This window comes from Bactrocera tryoni, chromosome 3, assembly GCF_016617805.1.
Source record: "Bactrocera tryoni isolate S06 chromosome 3, CSIRO_BtryS06_freeze2, whole genome shotgun sequence".
Taxonomy (NCBI): Eukaryota; Metazoa; Arthropoda; class Insecta; order Diptera; family Tephritidae; genus Bactrocera; species Bactrocera tryoni.
Genome location: NC_052501.1, coordinates 7,942,026 through 7,958,820, shown reverse-complemented (window position 1 = coordinate 7,958,820; position 16,795 = coordinate 7,942,026). Strand labels below are relative to the sequence as shown.

General features: G+C 34.7%; 5 protein-coding genes across 5 annotated transcripts in view; 3 read left to right on the top strand and 2 right to left on the bottom strand.

The window, feature by feature from the left end:
- LOC120770258 (NACHT domain- and WD repeat-containing protein 1) overlaps positions 1 to 2,867 on the top strand; it is a 153,167-nt gene extending 150,300 nt beyond the window's left edge. Inside the window, exon 26 of the mRNA XM_040097568.1 lies at positions 1,166 to 2,867. Within this exon, the coding sequence (XP_039953502.1) occupies positions 1,166 to 1,200 (35 nt within the window). The 3' untranslated portion in view covers positions 1,201 to 2,867. The remainder of the gene's footprint in view (positions 1 to 1,165) is intronic.
- A 2,043-nt stretch (positions 2,868 to 4,910) lies between these two features.
- LOC120772054 (cap-specific mRNA (nucleoside-2'-O-)-methyltransferase 2) lies at positions 4,911 to 7,284 on the top strand. Its single transcript, XM_040100431.1, has 2 exons — positions 4,911 to 5,540; positions 5,646 to 7,284. The coding sequence occupies exons 1-2, from the start codon at positions 5,004 to 5,006 to the stop codon at positions 7,194 to 7,196; spliced, it is 2,088 nt and encodes a 695-aa protein (XP_039956365.1). The 5' UTR covers positions 4,911 to 5,003; the 3' UTR covers positions 7,197 to 7,284.
- Positions 7,285 to 7,343: 59 nt separating this feature from the next.
- Positions 7,344 to 8,407, bottom strand: LOC120772668 (ubiquitin-conjugating enzyme E2-18 kDa). Its single transcript, XM_040101403.1, has one exon. It carries the CDS (start codon positions 8,209 to 8,211, stop codon positions 7,747 to 7,749), a length of 465 nt encoding a protein of 154 aa, XP_039957337.1. The 5' UTR covers positions 8,212 to 8,407; the 3' UTR covers positions 7,344 to 7,746.
- Positions 8,408 to 10,613: 2,206 nt separating this feature from the next.
- On the bottom strand, positions 10,614 to 11,834 carry LOC120772178 (proteasome subunit alpha type-4). Its single transcript, XM_040100626.1, has 4 exons — positions 11,724 to 11,834; positions 11,398 to 11,603; positions 11,000 to 11,335; positions 10,614 to 10,933 (listed from the first exon to the last, which is right to left on the bottom strand). Exons 1-4 carry the CDS (start codon positions 11,724 to 11,726, stop codon positions 10,696 to 10,698), a joined length of 783 nt encoding a protein of 260 aa, XP_039956560.1. The 5' UTR covers positions 11,727 to 11,834; the 3' UTR covers positions 10,614 to 10,695.
- A 595-nt stretch (positions 11,835 to 12,429) lies between these two features.
- On the top strand, positions 12,430 to 14,710 carry LOC120771308 (augmin complex subunit dgt3). The gene is made up of 8 exons (XM_040099243.1): positions 12,430 to 12,462; positions 12,529 to 12,857; positions 12,915 to 13,092; positions 13,159 to 13,269; positions 13,331 to 13,404; positions 13,471 to 14,166; positions 14,226 to 14,403; positions 14,477 to 14,710. The coding sequence occupies exons 1-8, from the start codon at positions 12,445 to 12,447 to the stop codon at positions 14,633 to 14,635; spliced, it is 1,743 nt and encodes a 580-aa protein (XP_039955177.1). The 5' UTR covers positions 12,430 to 12,444; the 3' UTR covers positions 14,636 to 14,710.
- The last annotated feature ends 2,085 nt before the right edge of the window (positions 14,711 to 16,795 follow it).

Sequence of the window (16,795 nt, the reverse complement as noted above, 5' to 3'; positions counted from 1 at the left end):
AGTCGACGGGTGTGAAATCTTATGATCTTAGTAGCCAATCGACCGACCCAAAACGTGAGAATATCTGCTCATCGAAGTGTTCTGTCAATAAATCCAATGGTTGAGGCGATGTATGGGAAAAGGCGGCGTCTTATTGAAACTAATGTCGCCGAGTTCACGAGCTTCAATTTCCGGTATCAAATAGGCGGTTATCAGGGCGCTCGTTTGAAGAAATATGAGCCGATGATTGCCCACACCAAACCCTTGTTTTTTCTGGATGAAATGGCTCATGAATCTTTTCAGATTGCTCTTCGTCCCAACTGTGGCAATTTAGCTTGCTTACATACCCATTGAGCCAGATATGGGCCTCATCGCTGAACAAAATTTGGCTCGGAAACGTCAGAGCTTCTTTTCAAGATCCCATAGAGAGAAGCGATTACGCTTGGAAAACACGAGTGGCTTCAGTTCTGGCAAAAGCTGTATTGGTATGCTTTCAATTTAAGATCTCCACGCATTAAGTCGTTACAGACGTCAATCCGAGTCCGAGACTCATCACGGTCTTTCGTATATTTTCTTCGCTGTGTGCTGAATGTGGTCTATTCGATCGAATGTTATCCAATAATGAATACTGGGTCTCAAGATGGATGATGATGTTGTGAATATTACGCTCAGTAGGGCGATTATATTGACCATAAATTGATCGAAGCGCGCGAAGCACATTCTTTACAGAACGTGAATTTTCGTAATAAAGTTGAAAAATTTGTTAACCTTCTTCAGGCGTAAGTCTTTCCATGATGAAATGCCAAACATTCCTGAACAAAGATAACATAACAGCTTGATACGACTAAAGCGTAATCTGTCAAAAAGAGATTATTGAAAACAGTAGCTCTACTTGGATCACCCATTACTACTGCCGCTCTACCGTCGGAGTGAATGCTTACCTCCTCAAAAGAGACAATAGTACTATTACGGCGCAATACATCTACTGCCACCTTAAAGGCAGCCACCACTGCTAGAAAAACTCTACAAAATACACCAAACTAACAAAATAGTTTTGTTATTTTCTTTTCAGTCCTCTTATTTTGTTATATCTACATTAGTAATTTTATATTAATTTCAAAAACATACTAAATTCAACATTGTAATTAATATAATATATTTCTTTCTTAATTGTTTGCACTTCAAGATCATTTCGCTGCAGGAGGAGGAGGATACCGTTAGCAATTTTGATTAGCAAACACCAGGATCAGCGAAATAACCAAGCAAGGAGATTTAGAAGCAAGCGCATAAGATTGACGTACAGTTTCTCAGCTACAAATGATGAGAGAGTTGGGAGTAATGTGAAGAGAACCAACACAAAAACAAAAAACTATGAGTAGAAGGTTGTGTGAACATTAGTATGCATACTTGAAGAGTATTATGAAAAAATAAATAAATAACATAGCAAAAATGACAAGCAATAGGCTTCTAAGCAACTCTGTTGTAAGTTTCTAGTTTTTTTGACGTTTCTCAGTTGCGAAAAATAATAAGAATTTAGCTGATAAGTCGTAAGGTGTTAAGGTTTAAGTTTTAAGAAAAATATTATATATTTCTTGTTTTTTTTTTATCGACAAACTGCACTTGCGTTCTGTGTTTCTAGTTACCAAGTAAATAACTGTTAAATAACCGTAAAGCTACCGACTGTACATTCATGATAAATGTGCGAATGGCAAATAGTACTAAAGCAAAAACAAAAAACTATATACATATTAGAAGACACTTAGCCAGCAAGAACAAAACTATTTAATAATAAATAGTAATAACAACAACACAAAGTAAAAGTAGACGAAAGGAAACTAAAAAAGGGGTTAAAAGCTGAACTATGCTTACAAAATGAAACAACAATTTGCTGTTAATAACACAAAAGAAAACAAAAAAGCCGTTGCTTACATAATTACAGACATGCATAACAGTTTATATGTATGTATGTATGTATGTCTTTTTTGAAAATAAACTATAGCAAATTATATGCGTAAGAAACAATGACAACAACTCCCACCATTAGCTGCTGATTTTATAAACTGTAGAAATTCAAGCTCTTTTCTCACGCCAATAACAAAATAATGTATACTTGATGATAAGAGAGAGGTTTTTGACAGTGAAGGCGCTCAGTTTTGTGAAAAATACATATAGTACATATATTTTTTTTTTTAATTAATGCGTTCAAATTACATTTATACTAGCGATTCCTGCTGAGGAACTAAAAAAAATCGAATAAGTTATTAATGACTTTAGCGAAAATTCCTTTCCAGCGATGCGCTTGAGGTATGGCGAAAGAAACAAACAACTGGTATAAGTCGCATAAACTGGTATAACTCGCATAAACTGGTATAAGTCGTGTAAACTGGTATACGTCTTGTAAACTGGTATAAGTCACTTAAACTGGTATAAGTCGCTTAAACTGGTATAAGTCGCATAAACTGGTTTAAGACGCTTAAACTGGTATAAGTAGCTTTAACTGGCATAAATCAATGTAGATAGAAAAATGTGCGATAATGCCAGTTTAATGGGTTGTACACATACGCATTGATGTCAGCTCGCTAACTTTGTTGTTAAACTTTAAATGAAGATTTTGTAATAAGAGAGATTTCTTAATGAGAGAGATTTTATAAAGAGAGAGATTTTTTTAATGAGAGAGATTTTCTAATGAGAGAGCAGCGAAATAGCGAAGCAATGACGTATTTTATTACTTTCTTTTGCTAGAGCGGAACGCTCAAGCATAGCGGAGCAGTAAAGTGGCGAATAGAAGATGTTTATTGAGTTTAGGGTTACAAATTTTTTTGAATAAAAACTTTCTTTAAAATAAAATTTTTATGAATTTTTTAACGTTTTTTTTTTAATTTTAATTCATTATTAGCAACGCCGGTTGTATATAATTATTTCTATCGAAAACTGGCCCAAAAAGCTTTTAAAATATGTGTAAAAAAAATTGCAAAAATATTTTTACTCTTCCCTTGAGCTTTTCAGCACGCACTTCTAAAAAATTTAACTAAGTGTATTTGGAACAAATGTTTAAACAAAATTTGATATCTGATCAACTGAGACAGTTTGAGGTTAACTCTGATAACTAGTATAACAACATATAGAATTAAATCTGAGTAGGTACTCTTCAGTTATACTTATGAATTGTATAAACAAGCAATGGAACTACAAACCAAAAACACACAAACTTTAAACTATAATTATTACAGTAATTTATTTTGAAAAAAAAACTAAAATTGTTAACTACTTTTTTTAATCACACATACATATACATATTATATACTATATATAAGAGAACAAGTTATATACTAAACCGTAAGATATTTTGTAAAGAGTGAAAAAAATAAAAAACACTTTAATAAAGGCACTCATGTAATAAAAGCAATTGTTAAATAATAAATAAAATTATGCAAAAAAAATATGAAAAATAAATGTCATAAAGAAATCATAATAAATGGAGACAATCAAATATTTGCAAGTCGCACACACACACACGTATAAACAAATAAATTATTATATTTAAGAAACATTTCCTACAGGGCAACTTACTTGGAAAACAGTATACAGTACATGGGAGCAGCAATTCAAAACACGCTGCATACACACGCATGCATACACATGCACATTATTTGCATATGCATGTTTGTGCATGTGCTTAACGGGTTTTACAGTTGACAAAAGCCAATGTTAAATGCTGAATTTTGACTAATTTTTGTGAAGCTGGCAACACCACACAAACACATACATTATATACATATGAACCAAAGAAACTGTTCCCCACACACACACTAAACATAAAGGCAGAATTGCTAGTTAACAACTACATGACAACTGCGGATTAACTAGTGTCTGAACTAGGCCGAAAGCATACTGGACTATTTTTATATACTGAACGGGTACTTGCCATGAAATTTATAATAACCAAAAGAATACGTGGAAGACCCTAAAAAAAGCACATAAAAATTATCTACATGGCGATCTCAGTCGATGATGACCATCTGTCTGTCCATCTTTAATTATATAATTTTCTATTTGTGAAGGGTATTTCATTTTTTCTCCGTTTTGAACCAGTTTGACAGTGGCATGTTTCAGAAATCCCACAATTGGACTCTGTTGCGGCCATCGACGGACTAGTCCATGTTAATAGTAGTTGCAAGGTAGTTGTTAACTATCGCATGTACTGCGGTGCTTTTAATTTTGGTACACACGCCTACGAGTACTCTATACTTAAGTGTATACATATGTATGTATGTAGTTGTAATACTTAAGCTGTTCGACTGGAACAGTAAAATTCCGTATGTAAGAGTATTTAGTAGTTATATATGTAGTTATGTAGGCCTCTAAGTGCATCTGCTACGAGTATTTACTGTATTGTGTTGTTCGCGTATTTATGTAGAAATACGTGTGCCGTTTAAACTAAGCCAATTAGAATATGAAATGCATGTATGTATGTATGTAATTGTAAATTAAAAATAAATGCAAAAATAAATAAATAAACGAATAACTACTGTTCTTGGTGATGAAATTTCTACTCACACTTCTAAATATAACGGTATTTTTGTGTCAGCCGATCAGAAATGGCATAAATCTTGTAGGTTCCAACGTTTTTGAAATCTTATAATACCGATTGGGTAAGTAAACAGCTGCTTAAAACTTCTCTCAACAAACTTACAAAAGCTTTCCATGCAAGGACTGGGAAGAAAAGTAAAAAACATACTTTAAAATATTCCAGACGTCCCCTTTCGGGTGTTACAAACTTAGCGGCAAACTTAAAATACCCTGTTCATGGTACAAATATTCGCTATAATATTTAATCGTCCGTGCATGCTCACTGTAAGAGAAAGCCGCCTTTGGTTTACTAAAAATTCGCCGGCGTTCATATAACAGATCGAGCGTACTATTAACTAAAAGTTTTATTATTCTTATTGTTCTAGTTATTATCCAGTGTTTATTTCTTTGCATTAAACCTTATTAATGCTTATGTGAATAGAAGAAATAGCAAAATGGAAAATACGACACAACGTTTAATTCCGCGCAGTGGATTATTGCAGGTTGCAACCAACTACAATAGGCCATCGAAGGAGCATTTTCGCTACGAATCCAGGTCGGATAATAACAAACCAAGCAAGATGGAAGTTAATCGAGTGTTCGAAAAAAAGTTCCATTATCAGAAACCAAAAGAGAATACTTGGCAGTTACCTTCTCCAAACGAAGCATTTAGTGAATATTATCAATTTGATACACTGCAACAACTGAAGCCAAAATTAAATGATGTGAAGTGCAAATTAAATAATTACACAATTGAAGATTGGAGTCTGCATACAAGACGCCAGGATCCATCAAATGAGATACCATGGCGTTTGAAAAATGAAACTAAGGCCGAATTTGTTACAGTAGCTTGGTGCAAATTATTTGAATGCCTCCACGCCTACCCTCTGGTAAAAGGTCCGCATTTAAATTCTTTGCATCTGTGCGAATTGCCGGGAGCATTTATTGCCGCTTTAAATCATTACATGTATTCAACATACAAAAAAGAAGAGGTGATAATATTGATCCAGAATTGATTAACACATCATACTAACTGTTTTTGTTTTTATATTTAATATATGTTTGTATATATACATATACATACATATGTTATATAGGTGGAATGGCGTTGGCTTTCTACAACACTTAATCCATATTACGAAGGCAATCCCACAAGTGGCATGATTACGGACGATAGGTTTATGTTTCATACATTTGACAATTGGCTGATGCATGATGATTTTACTGGTAATATTATAAATCGTAATCATATTGAGCAAATGCAAGAACATTGCCGGAAACGTTTGGAGGATAATGTACAGCTAATTACGGCTGATGGTTCAATAGATTGTGTTGATGCACCTGATTGTCAGGAAGAAGTGGTGGCGACACTTCATTTTGCCGAGCTCACCGCAGCTCTGTGTATACTCGCAGATGGTGGTTGTTTTGTAGTGAAAATGTTTACAATGTTCGAATCAACCAACGTGTGTAAACTATTTTTGCTGAACTGTGTTTTCGAGGAGGTTCACGTATTCAAGCCCGCTACCTCGAAGCGTGGCAACTCGGAAATTTATATCATTTGCATTGGTTACCGAAAGCAGACTAAGTATTTACCAGAACTATTGCAATTGATGAAGGAAAATGTTGGATGTGCAAACATACTTCCTCTTTTCCCGAGATCATACTTGCCAAATGATTTCTTTCTGCAACATGAGATATGCGCACGACTTTTTATGAATTTTCAAATTGAAGCGATTGAAGCGAACATTCAGACATATGAAGTAAAACCTACTCGTCGTCAGGTGATTTATAAACAGCATTTCCGAACCGAAACAGCCAATGAATTTTACGCTCGCTATAAGGTGTGCAGCATCGCGGAGCAAAATAAAGTTTTATATGGACATCAAGCAACTGAAGAAAACTGCAAGTCTGCACCGTTTTGCAGAGGCTCATACACGGAACGTGAAATGGCAAAGGAAACGACAATGGAAGAAAGAATATTTTCATTTCATCGTTACATTAACAATTTAGAAAAAATATTAGACTTCAATTATGATATACAGTTTCAGGATCAGTATGACACATCAAAAACTTCTACTCCTGAATTGCATATTTACAGAGGCGCTCCATTCACTGAACTACTTAGTAGTCTTTTTGCACATCCATATGTTATGCAACTGCATCAAAAGCTTAAGGATATGTTAAACCGTGATCCTATTTACATGCTAAAACCCAATTGTATTGCAGACGGTGAGGAAATACATCTAAATCTTAATATGCATGGATACTCGCTACTCCCTCGAGAATACTTTATCCGATTACTGGATACGATTTACGAAAAGCAAACACAGCGATTAGTTCTGTCAAATGTGGTCTTTTTAACACACTTATCCGTTTCCGTGCTACTTTCATTGACCCTTTTCGTTTTTGGACATTTATCTATTTCCACCGGGTCTAACTTTCAAATAGAGTTGCTTGCCAAATGTGATAAATATACACAAGACCAAATGTCTACGTTAAAACGGATTCGCGATTTACTAACAGAAGATGCAAATGTTTTGGGTATTATGCCTATCGAAAAAATGCATCGCAATAAATTTGCAAATACATTGATGGCTTATAATAATCAATTATTGATGAAAAATTTTAAATTAGCTTTAGATAACTAAATCAATGTAAGAATAATATCATTTTTCTACTAGAAATAAATAGGAATAAATATTTATATTGAAATCTCAAATTTAAAAAAAAACTGTTCGTGTGTATGTATGTATATAAATAAAACATATAGATAAAATATTTAAAAAATATATCACTTGTTTTTTATATAGTCATTATTTTATTTGCATATACTTGCTATTAAATTATCCACCGAATGATTCCTAAGCAATGAGATTGGCTATTTTTCTTTCAGTCTACCTATACTTTATAATAACTATATTTATATTCATTGGAGAATTTGTACATATTTTATAAGAAAACATGGAGCTATTTATTCAAAGCAGTGGTTTTAGGAATATAATACACAACACAATGACTTTGACCCGTGTTCGTATGTAAAATTCTACTTTTTCTCTCTATTGATATTACCATTTACAATACAATTTTACAAATATGTCCAGTAGATGGAAATACATAATTCAATGCCAATGATTATATTTGTTTATTTTTGTATATATATTTTTTCTACTTCACATGTAATTTTTTGGCAGCACTTGTTTAATCTGTCGGCCGTTTTTCGCTATTCTTCCGGGTATGCTCTTCGGCATTTTTAATAAAACGCTTTCGATCTCGCAAGTATTCCTCGGCCAAATCTGCACGTAGCGGATGTTCTGGTTCCGGGTCATTGATTAATGCAATCAATGCCTGAACAACTTGATCTGTACGTGTTGCAGGCTTCCAATTTTCAGTTGATATAATGGGTAAGCAAACCTGTCCTTTTTCATCGATGTTTGGATGATAAATTTTAGTCTTAAATATTATCTTTGGAGGTTTAAAGGGGTACTCCGCAGGAAAGTTTATTTCAATACGAAATGCTCCTTTATTATATGGAGCATTATCTGGTACAATTAAACCGGTCCAACGCAGCAGATTCTCCTCGTCCGCATTGATTTCACGAAATGATTTCAGACCACAAGCCTGTAGGTCGGTCAATTCTTTTCGCAGTCTACGCGGAGCAGTCATCTCGTTTCGCTCACGTTCAGATTCTCCTTCTATAGCAATAAAACTTTAGTGCTTCTCACGTTCCTTACAGCTGATTTTTAAATATCAATTTCACAAATTTTATAAACTTCCAGAACTAATCTCCTTCTGTCCACCTTTTTATTCCTTTTGAGTGTTTATTTCACTCTTTTTCCTTTTGACGGCAATGTCAAAACTTAAAAATGAAACAGTGGTGTTTTTCGATTTATTCGCGCATAAATTCTCCTAAGGGAAATTTGCTAAACTGTCACTTGCATATGGTGTTTGTAACAATGTAATAATGTAAAAGTTTCCATGAACTTCTTTATGCAGAATTGACAAAACTACCCGAAACTTTTGTGTACGTGTAACCGCTCTTCGCTTTTTGCGGCTAACTGGAATATGCTTTAGTATCCCTTTTTAATAATAAAAGAAAGGGGTAAAATTTAGAATAGCATCCCCAGATTTCGGGGATAAAATGGGTATCAGTGGAAAGGTGACGTTCTCCAAATCACGAAAATATATATATATAGTTGCCGCTGACTTATAGTTTTAGAGATATTTGCATTTAAAGTTGAAAAATTGACAGCTTTTACATTGATAATTTGTATATTGTGAGTCACTTTTTCACTTATATTATGCACTTTTCACGTACTAGCACTTCACTCTAACGTTTCTGCATATTAATTTTTTTAATATTTGTTGTAAATAAAGCTTTATTTTAATTATTTTATTTTAGTTACAATTCTCTGCATTTGCACAATAAGAAAAGGGTTGCCATGGTTATTTTTTTTTTGGAGCGCGGCGCGGAATTATTATTTTTTAGTGTTCATCAGCTCGACACTTAGCCATGGATATCCTTTATAAGATCGCCAAAGTTTCCTTCTGGGTGTTACCAACTACATGGCAAAGTGAATACAGATTACTCAGATATAAGAATATCGTATTAGTGTGTGTTTCCCAATCCTAGCTTCATATCGCTATCATTATGATTAGTTTGCTAGCTGTATATTATATAATATATGTAGTTCAAATTATTTACTATGTTAAATGGATAAGAAATCCAAATAAATATATTTATGTCTCCGGCATTGTTGTTGTTGTAGCTGCAGGCAACATTTCGCACCGACATGACTCGTGGAAACGAATAAATATTTCCGGGGTCAACGGTACCCTCTAGCATACTCTAATGCTATGACTCAAGGTAAAGCACTGTGGCCATTGTGCTCACGGAAACTCCCAGTTGTTGACAAAAACATAGCGCATTCTCTATGGCGCCATTCTACAAATGAAACTTTTTGAACTTCTACGTATAATGTATGTATGTATGTACGTACATGTCTGTAACGAAAACTATTTCGGAAGAAATTATTTAGGGCGCAACTGTTTCTAAATGGGTCACTAACATTTCACGTGTTCTTTGAATTTCTATAACTTGTTAGTTTAGCCAATGCCATCTTTATTTGAACAGTCTATTGACTTTCATGCGAAAAGATCAACTACTCACTACTAAACGCAATACTATATAAATCCGCGACTTTTCTAAGTCAGCATACACAACCAGTTCATCATTCAATCGATCTAATCAATTCGGTTTTGGATTAAAATGAAGTTCGCACAATATCTTGTACCACTAGCTATTTTCGCGCTTTTTTCATTAAAGCTTTCCCATGGTCAGAATAGTACATCTTCAACGTCTCCAACGTCGTCGACCAATACTACCTCACCGACGAGCTCAGATTATGGATCCAAGAGGATCACTGCAAATCTCCGTTATACAGCGATAAGACATATAAAGAAATCCGGCAATGGAGGTACTAGTAGCAGCTCCAGTAGAAATTCCAACAAGAATCGCAATAGAAGAAACAAGAAAAGGGCTAATCGCAACAAGGCCAAAAGGAGCAATAAAAACAAGCGCCGCAATAATCGTCGTAAATCACCTGTTGTTAAACTAGGGTAAATCTTGAATATATTTCAATTTGTGAAAATTTTGTTGAATATGCCATGCTAATGGAGAAATGTTAATATGTAATAATTATTTTAGATTTTAATATAAATAAATAAATAGTATGCACATAAAAATATGACGATCTGTTTTTCACTAAGAAATAAGTAACATTTAAGTTTTATACAAAACGGAAGTCTTTAAACTCAAAAGCGCGCTGCCGCTGAGTGTTTTTTAAGTTTTGCCATTTTTAATATATTTCTAAACCTCCTACGAAAACAATTTTTGAATGTTTGATGTCCTATATTATGGCTTTATATATTGCCAACAATCGGTAGTTGATAACAACATTAATTTCAGAATACACAGTGCGTTCATTCTTGCTCAATCCTTAGCTATTTCTCCCGCCTCCGTATGGTATAGCAGCATATATCGTAAATTTTTTAAATACATAAAATAATTGAGTGATATTTTTACTTTTAATAATTCCGTTTAATTCCGAAACATAAAATAGATTAGATAGAAAAATCGAATATCTAATTCTAGTTTGACCCTGACGTCGACGCTTTCTTTTCTTCTTCCTCTTCATTGTGTTTAGTTATCAATTGTGCAATTTCTTCTTTTTGGACCATTTTAATTATAGGGCGTCCATTACTCCCTAATGTGGTAACTGCCATTTCCACTTTTTCTGCATTAATGCCTTCCATGCTTTTAGCTAGCACTTTGATAGCGATTTTCTTACCTTCTTCAGTTGTAAGAGGATTTTCGGCGTTATCATAACTATGAATAACAACATTAATTATATTAATATAATTGTTTACACATATATATTTTACATTTTCTTACCGGTTTGCAAGTTCTGTCTTTAACATGGACATAGCTACACCAAAGCTTTTACCAATGCAGGTGCCATTCCAGCCGCTATAATTGCCACTAGGGTCTGATTGATAGAGTTGAAATCCATGGCGTCTATCGTAACCCATGTAAAGTATCGATACACCAAATGGACGTTTTCCACCATATTGTGTGTATGCTTGTTTAATGTCACACAAATGTGAGACTAGTTGCTCAACGGGTATTGGTGCACCATAATTATATTGATAACGTTGAGCAATTAAGCGCATTTCATTTACCAAAACATTGGCATCGGATGTAATACCAGCAACAGCAACACATAAATGACTGGAAGTTAAGTTTAGACAAAAAATCATATATTGATACGAATACTGGATGTTACAACTTACTCATTGATTTTGTAAATTTTGTCCTGAAAGATATCATTGTCTAATAATGGACTTGTTGTATGACATTCTGCAGCTATAACTATACCATCGTCAGTGCGTATACCTAAGGCAGCGCCAGCGCGAGAAATAGCTTCCATAGCATATTCCACCTGATATAGTCGGCCTTCTGGAGAGAAGATGGTTGTCCGCGAATCATAACGACGTGCCTAGGAATATACATAAGAACACTTGCATTACAAAGCCTAATTTAACTGCATTAAGTAAGAATATTACATAAAATGATGGCTTTCAAGACTTTTGAAAACATTTACTTATTTTTTACTTACCATGTTGCTGTTGTTTAATTAAAAGTTTTTAATATTCACTTATTTCACAGTGAAATTGTATTGTCATTCCTGCCGCGAAAAGTGTTACCAAATTATCTGCAATGTTTATCGATAATTTTAAACAACTGTGACAATTTTCAGTGCTTACCAACGCTAAATAATTGCAAAAATCAGCACATTAGCCCCAGCATGTCACGTTCCCGAAACTCGAAACTGTTAAAAGAGTTTTAAGGGAAATTAACACATACGCTTGTACAACTAATAATGCCTCTGCGTAAGAAAGTGATGATCGATCACACATCTTAAAAATCGTATATAAACCTTGACAGAAATTTCTGTTGGGTAGTTAACCCGATATCATTTCGATAAGTGGCTTGCAGAGCACTTCAGCACTTACAGAAACATTTATAACAGAAAGATGGGGTTTTGTATTTCATCAAGTATTAAAAATTAACAGGTAATATGAAGATTTTAGTTTGAACATTAAAAATAAATCTGATTAAATTACGGTATAAAATATTTAGTTTAAAATTTACTTGCTAATCATGTGCACCCTGCACTCAATTGGAGTGTAGCCCATTTATTTTACGAATTGGGTTGGCAATACTTGTCTAAATAAATAAGAAATTCACAGTTTTAAAAATACAAAGAAGAAGAATTCGATTTAATTTAAAATCAAATATTTGCATTTTGGATTCTAGTTTCTTATCTTTTAACAATTATGGGCGATTTAATTAATGTAAGTTTAATAACAGATAAACAAAATGAAAGTATTAGAAATATATGTATGTTGCCTACCCTGTAGCATTTTGATGCCTTCAAAAAGTTGGGCTTTGACTGCGCCAATCAATGGATTCTCTATGATGATCGTTTCCAAAAGTTCTTCAACTTTTTCACTGAAAATATAACCGATATAAATATACTAACCGAGAATGAAGTATTAGAATTTGACGAGTTAAAGCAGCGGGGAGAGTTGTTAGAATCTACTGAACGCGCTGCGAAACTAAAGGAAATGGAAATTGAAAATCCCGGATTGCTGCAATACACAGAGGAGCAAGCAACAGCGATGTCGGAGGAACTTAATTTGCTAGAACATACAGAAGATTGCTACGCAGCACTCGTTGAGGAAATGAGGTAGTAATTGGAATTATTTAATTATGATTTATCTATACATATTTTCGGTCTCTGTAGAGGTACCAAGAACAAAATTAACGCGCAATTGGGAGAATTAGAAAATGAAATCAGTATTTTAACAAGTAAAGAAAATGATTTACTAAATGAATGTCAAAACTATGCCCGGCAGCTGGAGGAAATGCAATTGGAAAATTATAAACTTTCCAACGAAGCCACACGTTGTTTTACGAAAATTGTTAGTATATTTTTGTTTTGTAACATTTGGTGCAACAAATTATTGTTTTCTATTTTTACTTCGCAGCAATCGCCACCGCTCTTTATTCATCAATTACCTATAGATCAATACCTGCTGAAATGCGATACATTCATGCAATATTTTACTTTATACATGAAGGAGAATTTTAAAATTCAAGTGCAGTAATCACTCATTATTATTGTTCAAAATAGTAATCATATAAGCATTTATTTTGCAGGACTACAGCGAAATGGATTGCACCTCATCTGAACATTCCGAGTTTTCCGACAAACTTCAATCCTTAGCTAAATCGTAAGCGCATAAATTTATTACTTCCAACTCTTTCGTTAAAAAATAAATTATCTTATTTTTGTGTAGTATGGAATACTATACGCTGGAATATATTAAAGAAAAGGCAAAATCAAAGGCGACACAGTCTTTGATCGATTTTTTGGATCTTTCGCAAATACATGTCATCAGTCTTGCCGACATGGAGCATGAAACTCGCGAACTGGAAATGATGAACGAACACCATTTGAAGATTGCTTATGAAACTCTTTTGAACGATCTCACTTTGCATGTGCGGCAGCATACCCAGCAGCGCATGGAGTTGATACTGTATGAAAATACAAAACTAAAATTAGAGCGTGCCTTAAAGCGCCAAGAAACCGATAAACGTTTAACAAAAATTATATCGGATGCTTTATCAAATGCCGAACTTGTTTGGATCGCGATACAATTAGATTTAGAACGGAAACGAAATCGTTTTGTGAACACAGATCAGTTAAACAGTGAAACAGATAATTGTCAAAGGCGCATTAAAATTATGCGCACCATTCAACAGAACAACACGCCACTTTTAGCTTATGGCAATATATTTACTAATACCTCTGCGCCATCACTGTTGGATGCAATAGCCGAACGATTATCGCGTCATCTCGGCCAGAAAGTGCGCAGCGAGCCAAAGTCCTGCCTATATGAATATGAGAAATTCACCAGACTCTTGTCATATGCTGTGCAGGGGATGATCGGCGGTAAAGCATATGCGAATGTCACTGCACAAATGAACGGATTGTAAGAGGAAATATTAAAATATTACAGCTTTTTGAACTAATGTTTTGATATGCTTTTAGGCAACGCTTAGAATCTTTATTGCGGCCAATGGTGTATGATAGCCCTGTGGAGGCGCCAATGTTTGAACATGTGCGCTTCTTAATGCCCATTTACAACGCCAAAACCACTCAGGAGCGCCTAGATAGAACACTGCGTTATTTGCGTACGCAATTTCAAGAAAACATAGCTGAAAGACTAGTAAGATATTCGAAATGCCTTTCAAATTAAATAAATAAAAGTTTTTTTTTCCTTTTTAATCGTTACTTAATAGGAAAAAGACAAACTTTGGCGCTACAGTCAATTGTTATGGATTTGGTTTTTAACCGAACCACGGCGAATGATAATGGCAATTGAAGAGGCAAAGAAAGCTGCATCCAAAGTGCCAACTACCGCGGGTTTGAAGTCGATAAGTGGCATAAAAAGAAAATGAGTCTATATGGTGCCAACGTTTGCAGATATTTTTAATAATTTCAAATTATGGAAGCCATTTGTAATAATTCTTAATTAATTTAAGTCTTAGTTTCTGATATTTACATTAATAATTAATTTTTATTTTCAAAGCAATATTCTGAACGGTATATTTCGTACTTTCCCACAGGGTTCATCTTCTCTGTTTAAAATTTTGGCTAACAAAGTGCGTGCGTGTGTGTTTGCAAAGCGTGTTGGTGGCAACAAAACAGTATGCTCAAACACTTCAATGGTAGACTTTCGCGCCAAAATGGTTGAGTAAACACGAAACGAATTAATGAATTAAGGCCTCAAGAAACACTTGTGCTTGCTAACCATTGTCAATGGATATCGATGCGTGCGCTCGTATGTATTCGTGCAATGTGTGTCCATGTTTGTATTTGCCTTGGAGCGAGAGTTTCTCATAATCGTTTTGCGAATGTGCTTGTGTTGTAGTTATTTTTGCACTAAGGTCTTTAATGATGGAGTAAGTGACATGTTAATTGTTTTCAGCAAATCTAATTGAGCGTATTTAATAGTGTTAATGTATAATTGCACAGCTGATGGTTGTGTAAGCATGCGTGTGTGTGTGTGTGTGTGTGGGTTGATGTAACGAGAAGAATGGTCATTGGCATGATTTTGGGGTTCGCGAAGGAATTTATGCACTCTTTTTAAATGCCTTTTAGGGTTCTTTAAGAAGAAAACATATTTTTCTTAATTTAAGGATTTATATCTATTTACAAGACAGAATGGGCAAAGAGGCAAATAATCTTCAACATCCTTATCTACGATACCGAAATTGACCCGGATCTTACCTGACTAAGTGCTATTACTTCGGCGATCTAACATTTGTATCGGTAAGTAGCAATTAGTTGGAGGATGGAGCCATGTTCATGCAAGTGCGGAAAAGTTCTCTGAGCGCCATACACTTGGAAGTGACCAGAAACGATTCTTTTACATATGACTCAAGCAGCTCACGACTTTCGGTCTTAGACTAAGTATCCTCTGGGTAGCCAAAAAAATCCGTTTGAAAGTCAGCTAAAGTGAGAAGGCGAGACATGCCTCCCCAGGGCTTGGGACCTGCCAAGTAAAAAATACCCCCAAATGAAAGTAAGAAAACAGATGCGGATGAGAGACCTCCCTTTTTGATGGATTACTATTTAAGGGCATGCAACTGGAATGTTCGGTCCCTTGATGTCCTCGCAAGAGTAAAGGCTGACATAACCGCCGTCCAAGAAGTGCTATGGACGGGAGAAAGACTGAGACTAGTAGGTCCTAGGTCACTGTGACAATAACTACAAAAGGCTTAATTAGAAATTTATTCTCTGATTAACAAAAAATGTGCATTTTTACGAAGTTTTAAGTACTCTAAAATGTATGTATACCAAAAAAAAAAACAAATATATTTTTATTAAATCCTTGTCTGCTTCCATCCCTTTATATTGTAAATTAATTACCTACTTGTGCAAGGTAAACAAATTCTGATTGATTGAATTATATACATATAAGGAACGTATGTAACGGAGCATACTCAAGTTGAACCCAAAATGGTGGTCCAGTGGCTGATGTTCAGAGTATACTGAAATTATGGAGGCAATACATTCACTTCCATTCAAAAGTCTCTAGACAGTATAACACCAGGAGATATAGAAACCGATTTCCCAATTGATGATGATGGAATTGATGTAAAATGGCCGGAATGTAAAGAAGTTCGTATAGCAATTACCTATGTAAAGAACAACAAAGTGACTGTTCCAATGAATTGTCAGCCGAGCTAATCAAATGCAGTGGTGAAGACCTCGTGAGGTGCATGCTTCAGCTTCTTTACAGGATATAGTCGGAAGAAACCTTTCCCGACGTTTAAAACCTAAGTGAGCTCTGCCCGATGCACAGATAATCCTCCTAAATATCGCATATAAGTTCTTATCGAGTGTACTGTGCGAAGACTAAATTCCATCGTCAATAAACTAATTGGACCTTATCAGTATAGCACCAGAAAAATCTACAATGATTTACGAGGAGTTCAATACCAAACGAGGTTTCTGACAGGGTGACTCCCTTAACGTATGACTTTTCAGTCTATTGCTGTTGAATCAAAACGAGCTGCAGGGCTAAAGGGATAAGGTACATATAATCTTCTATA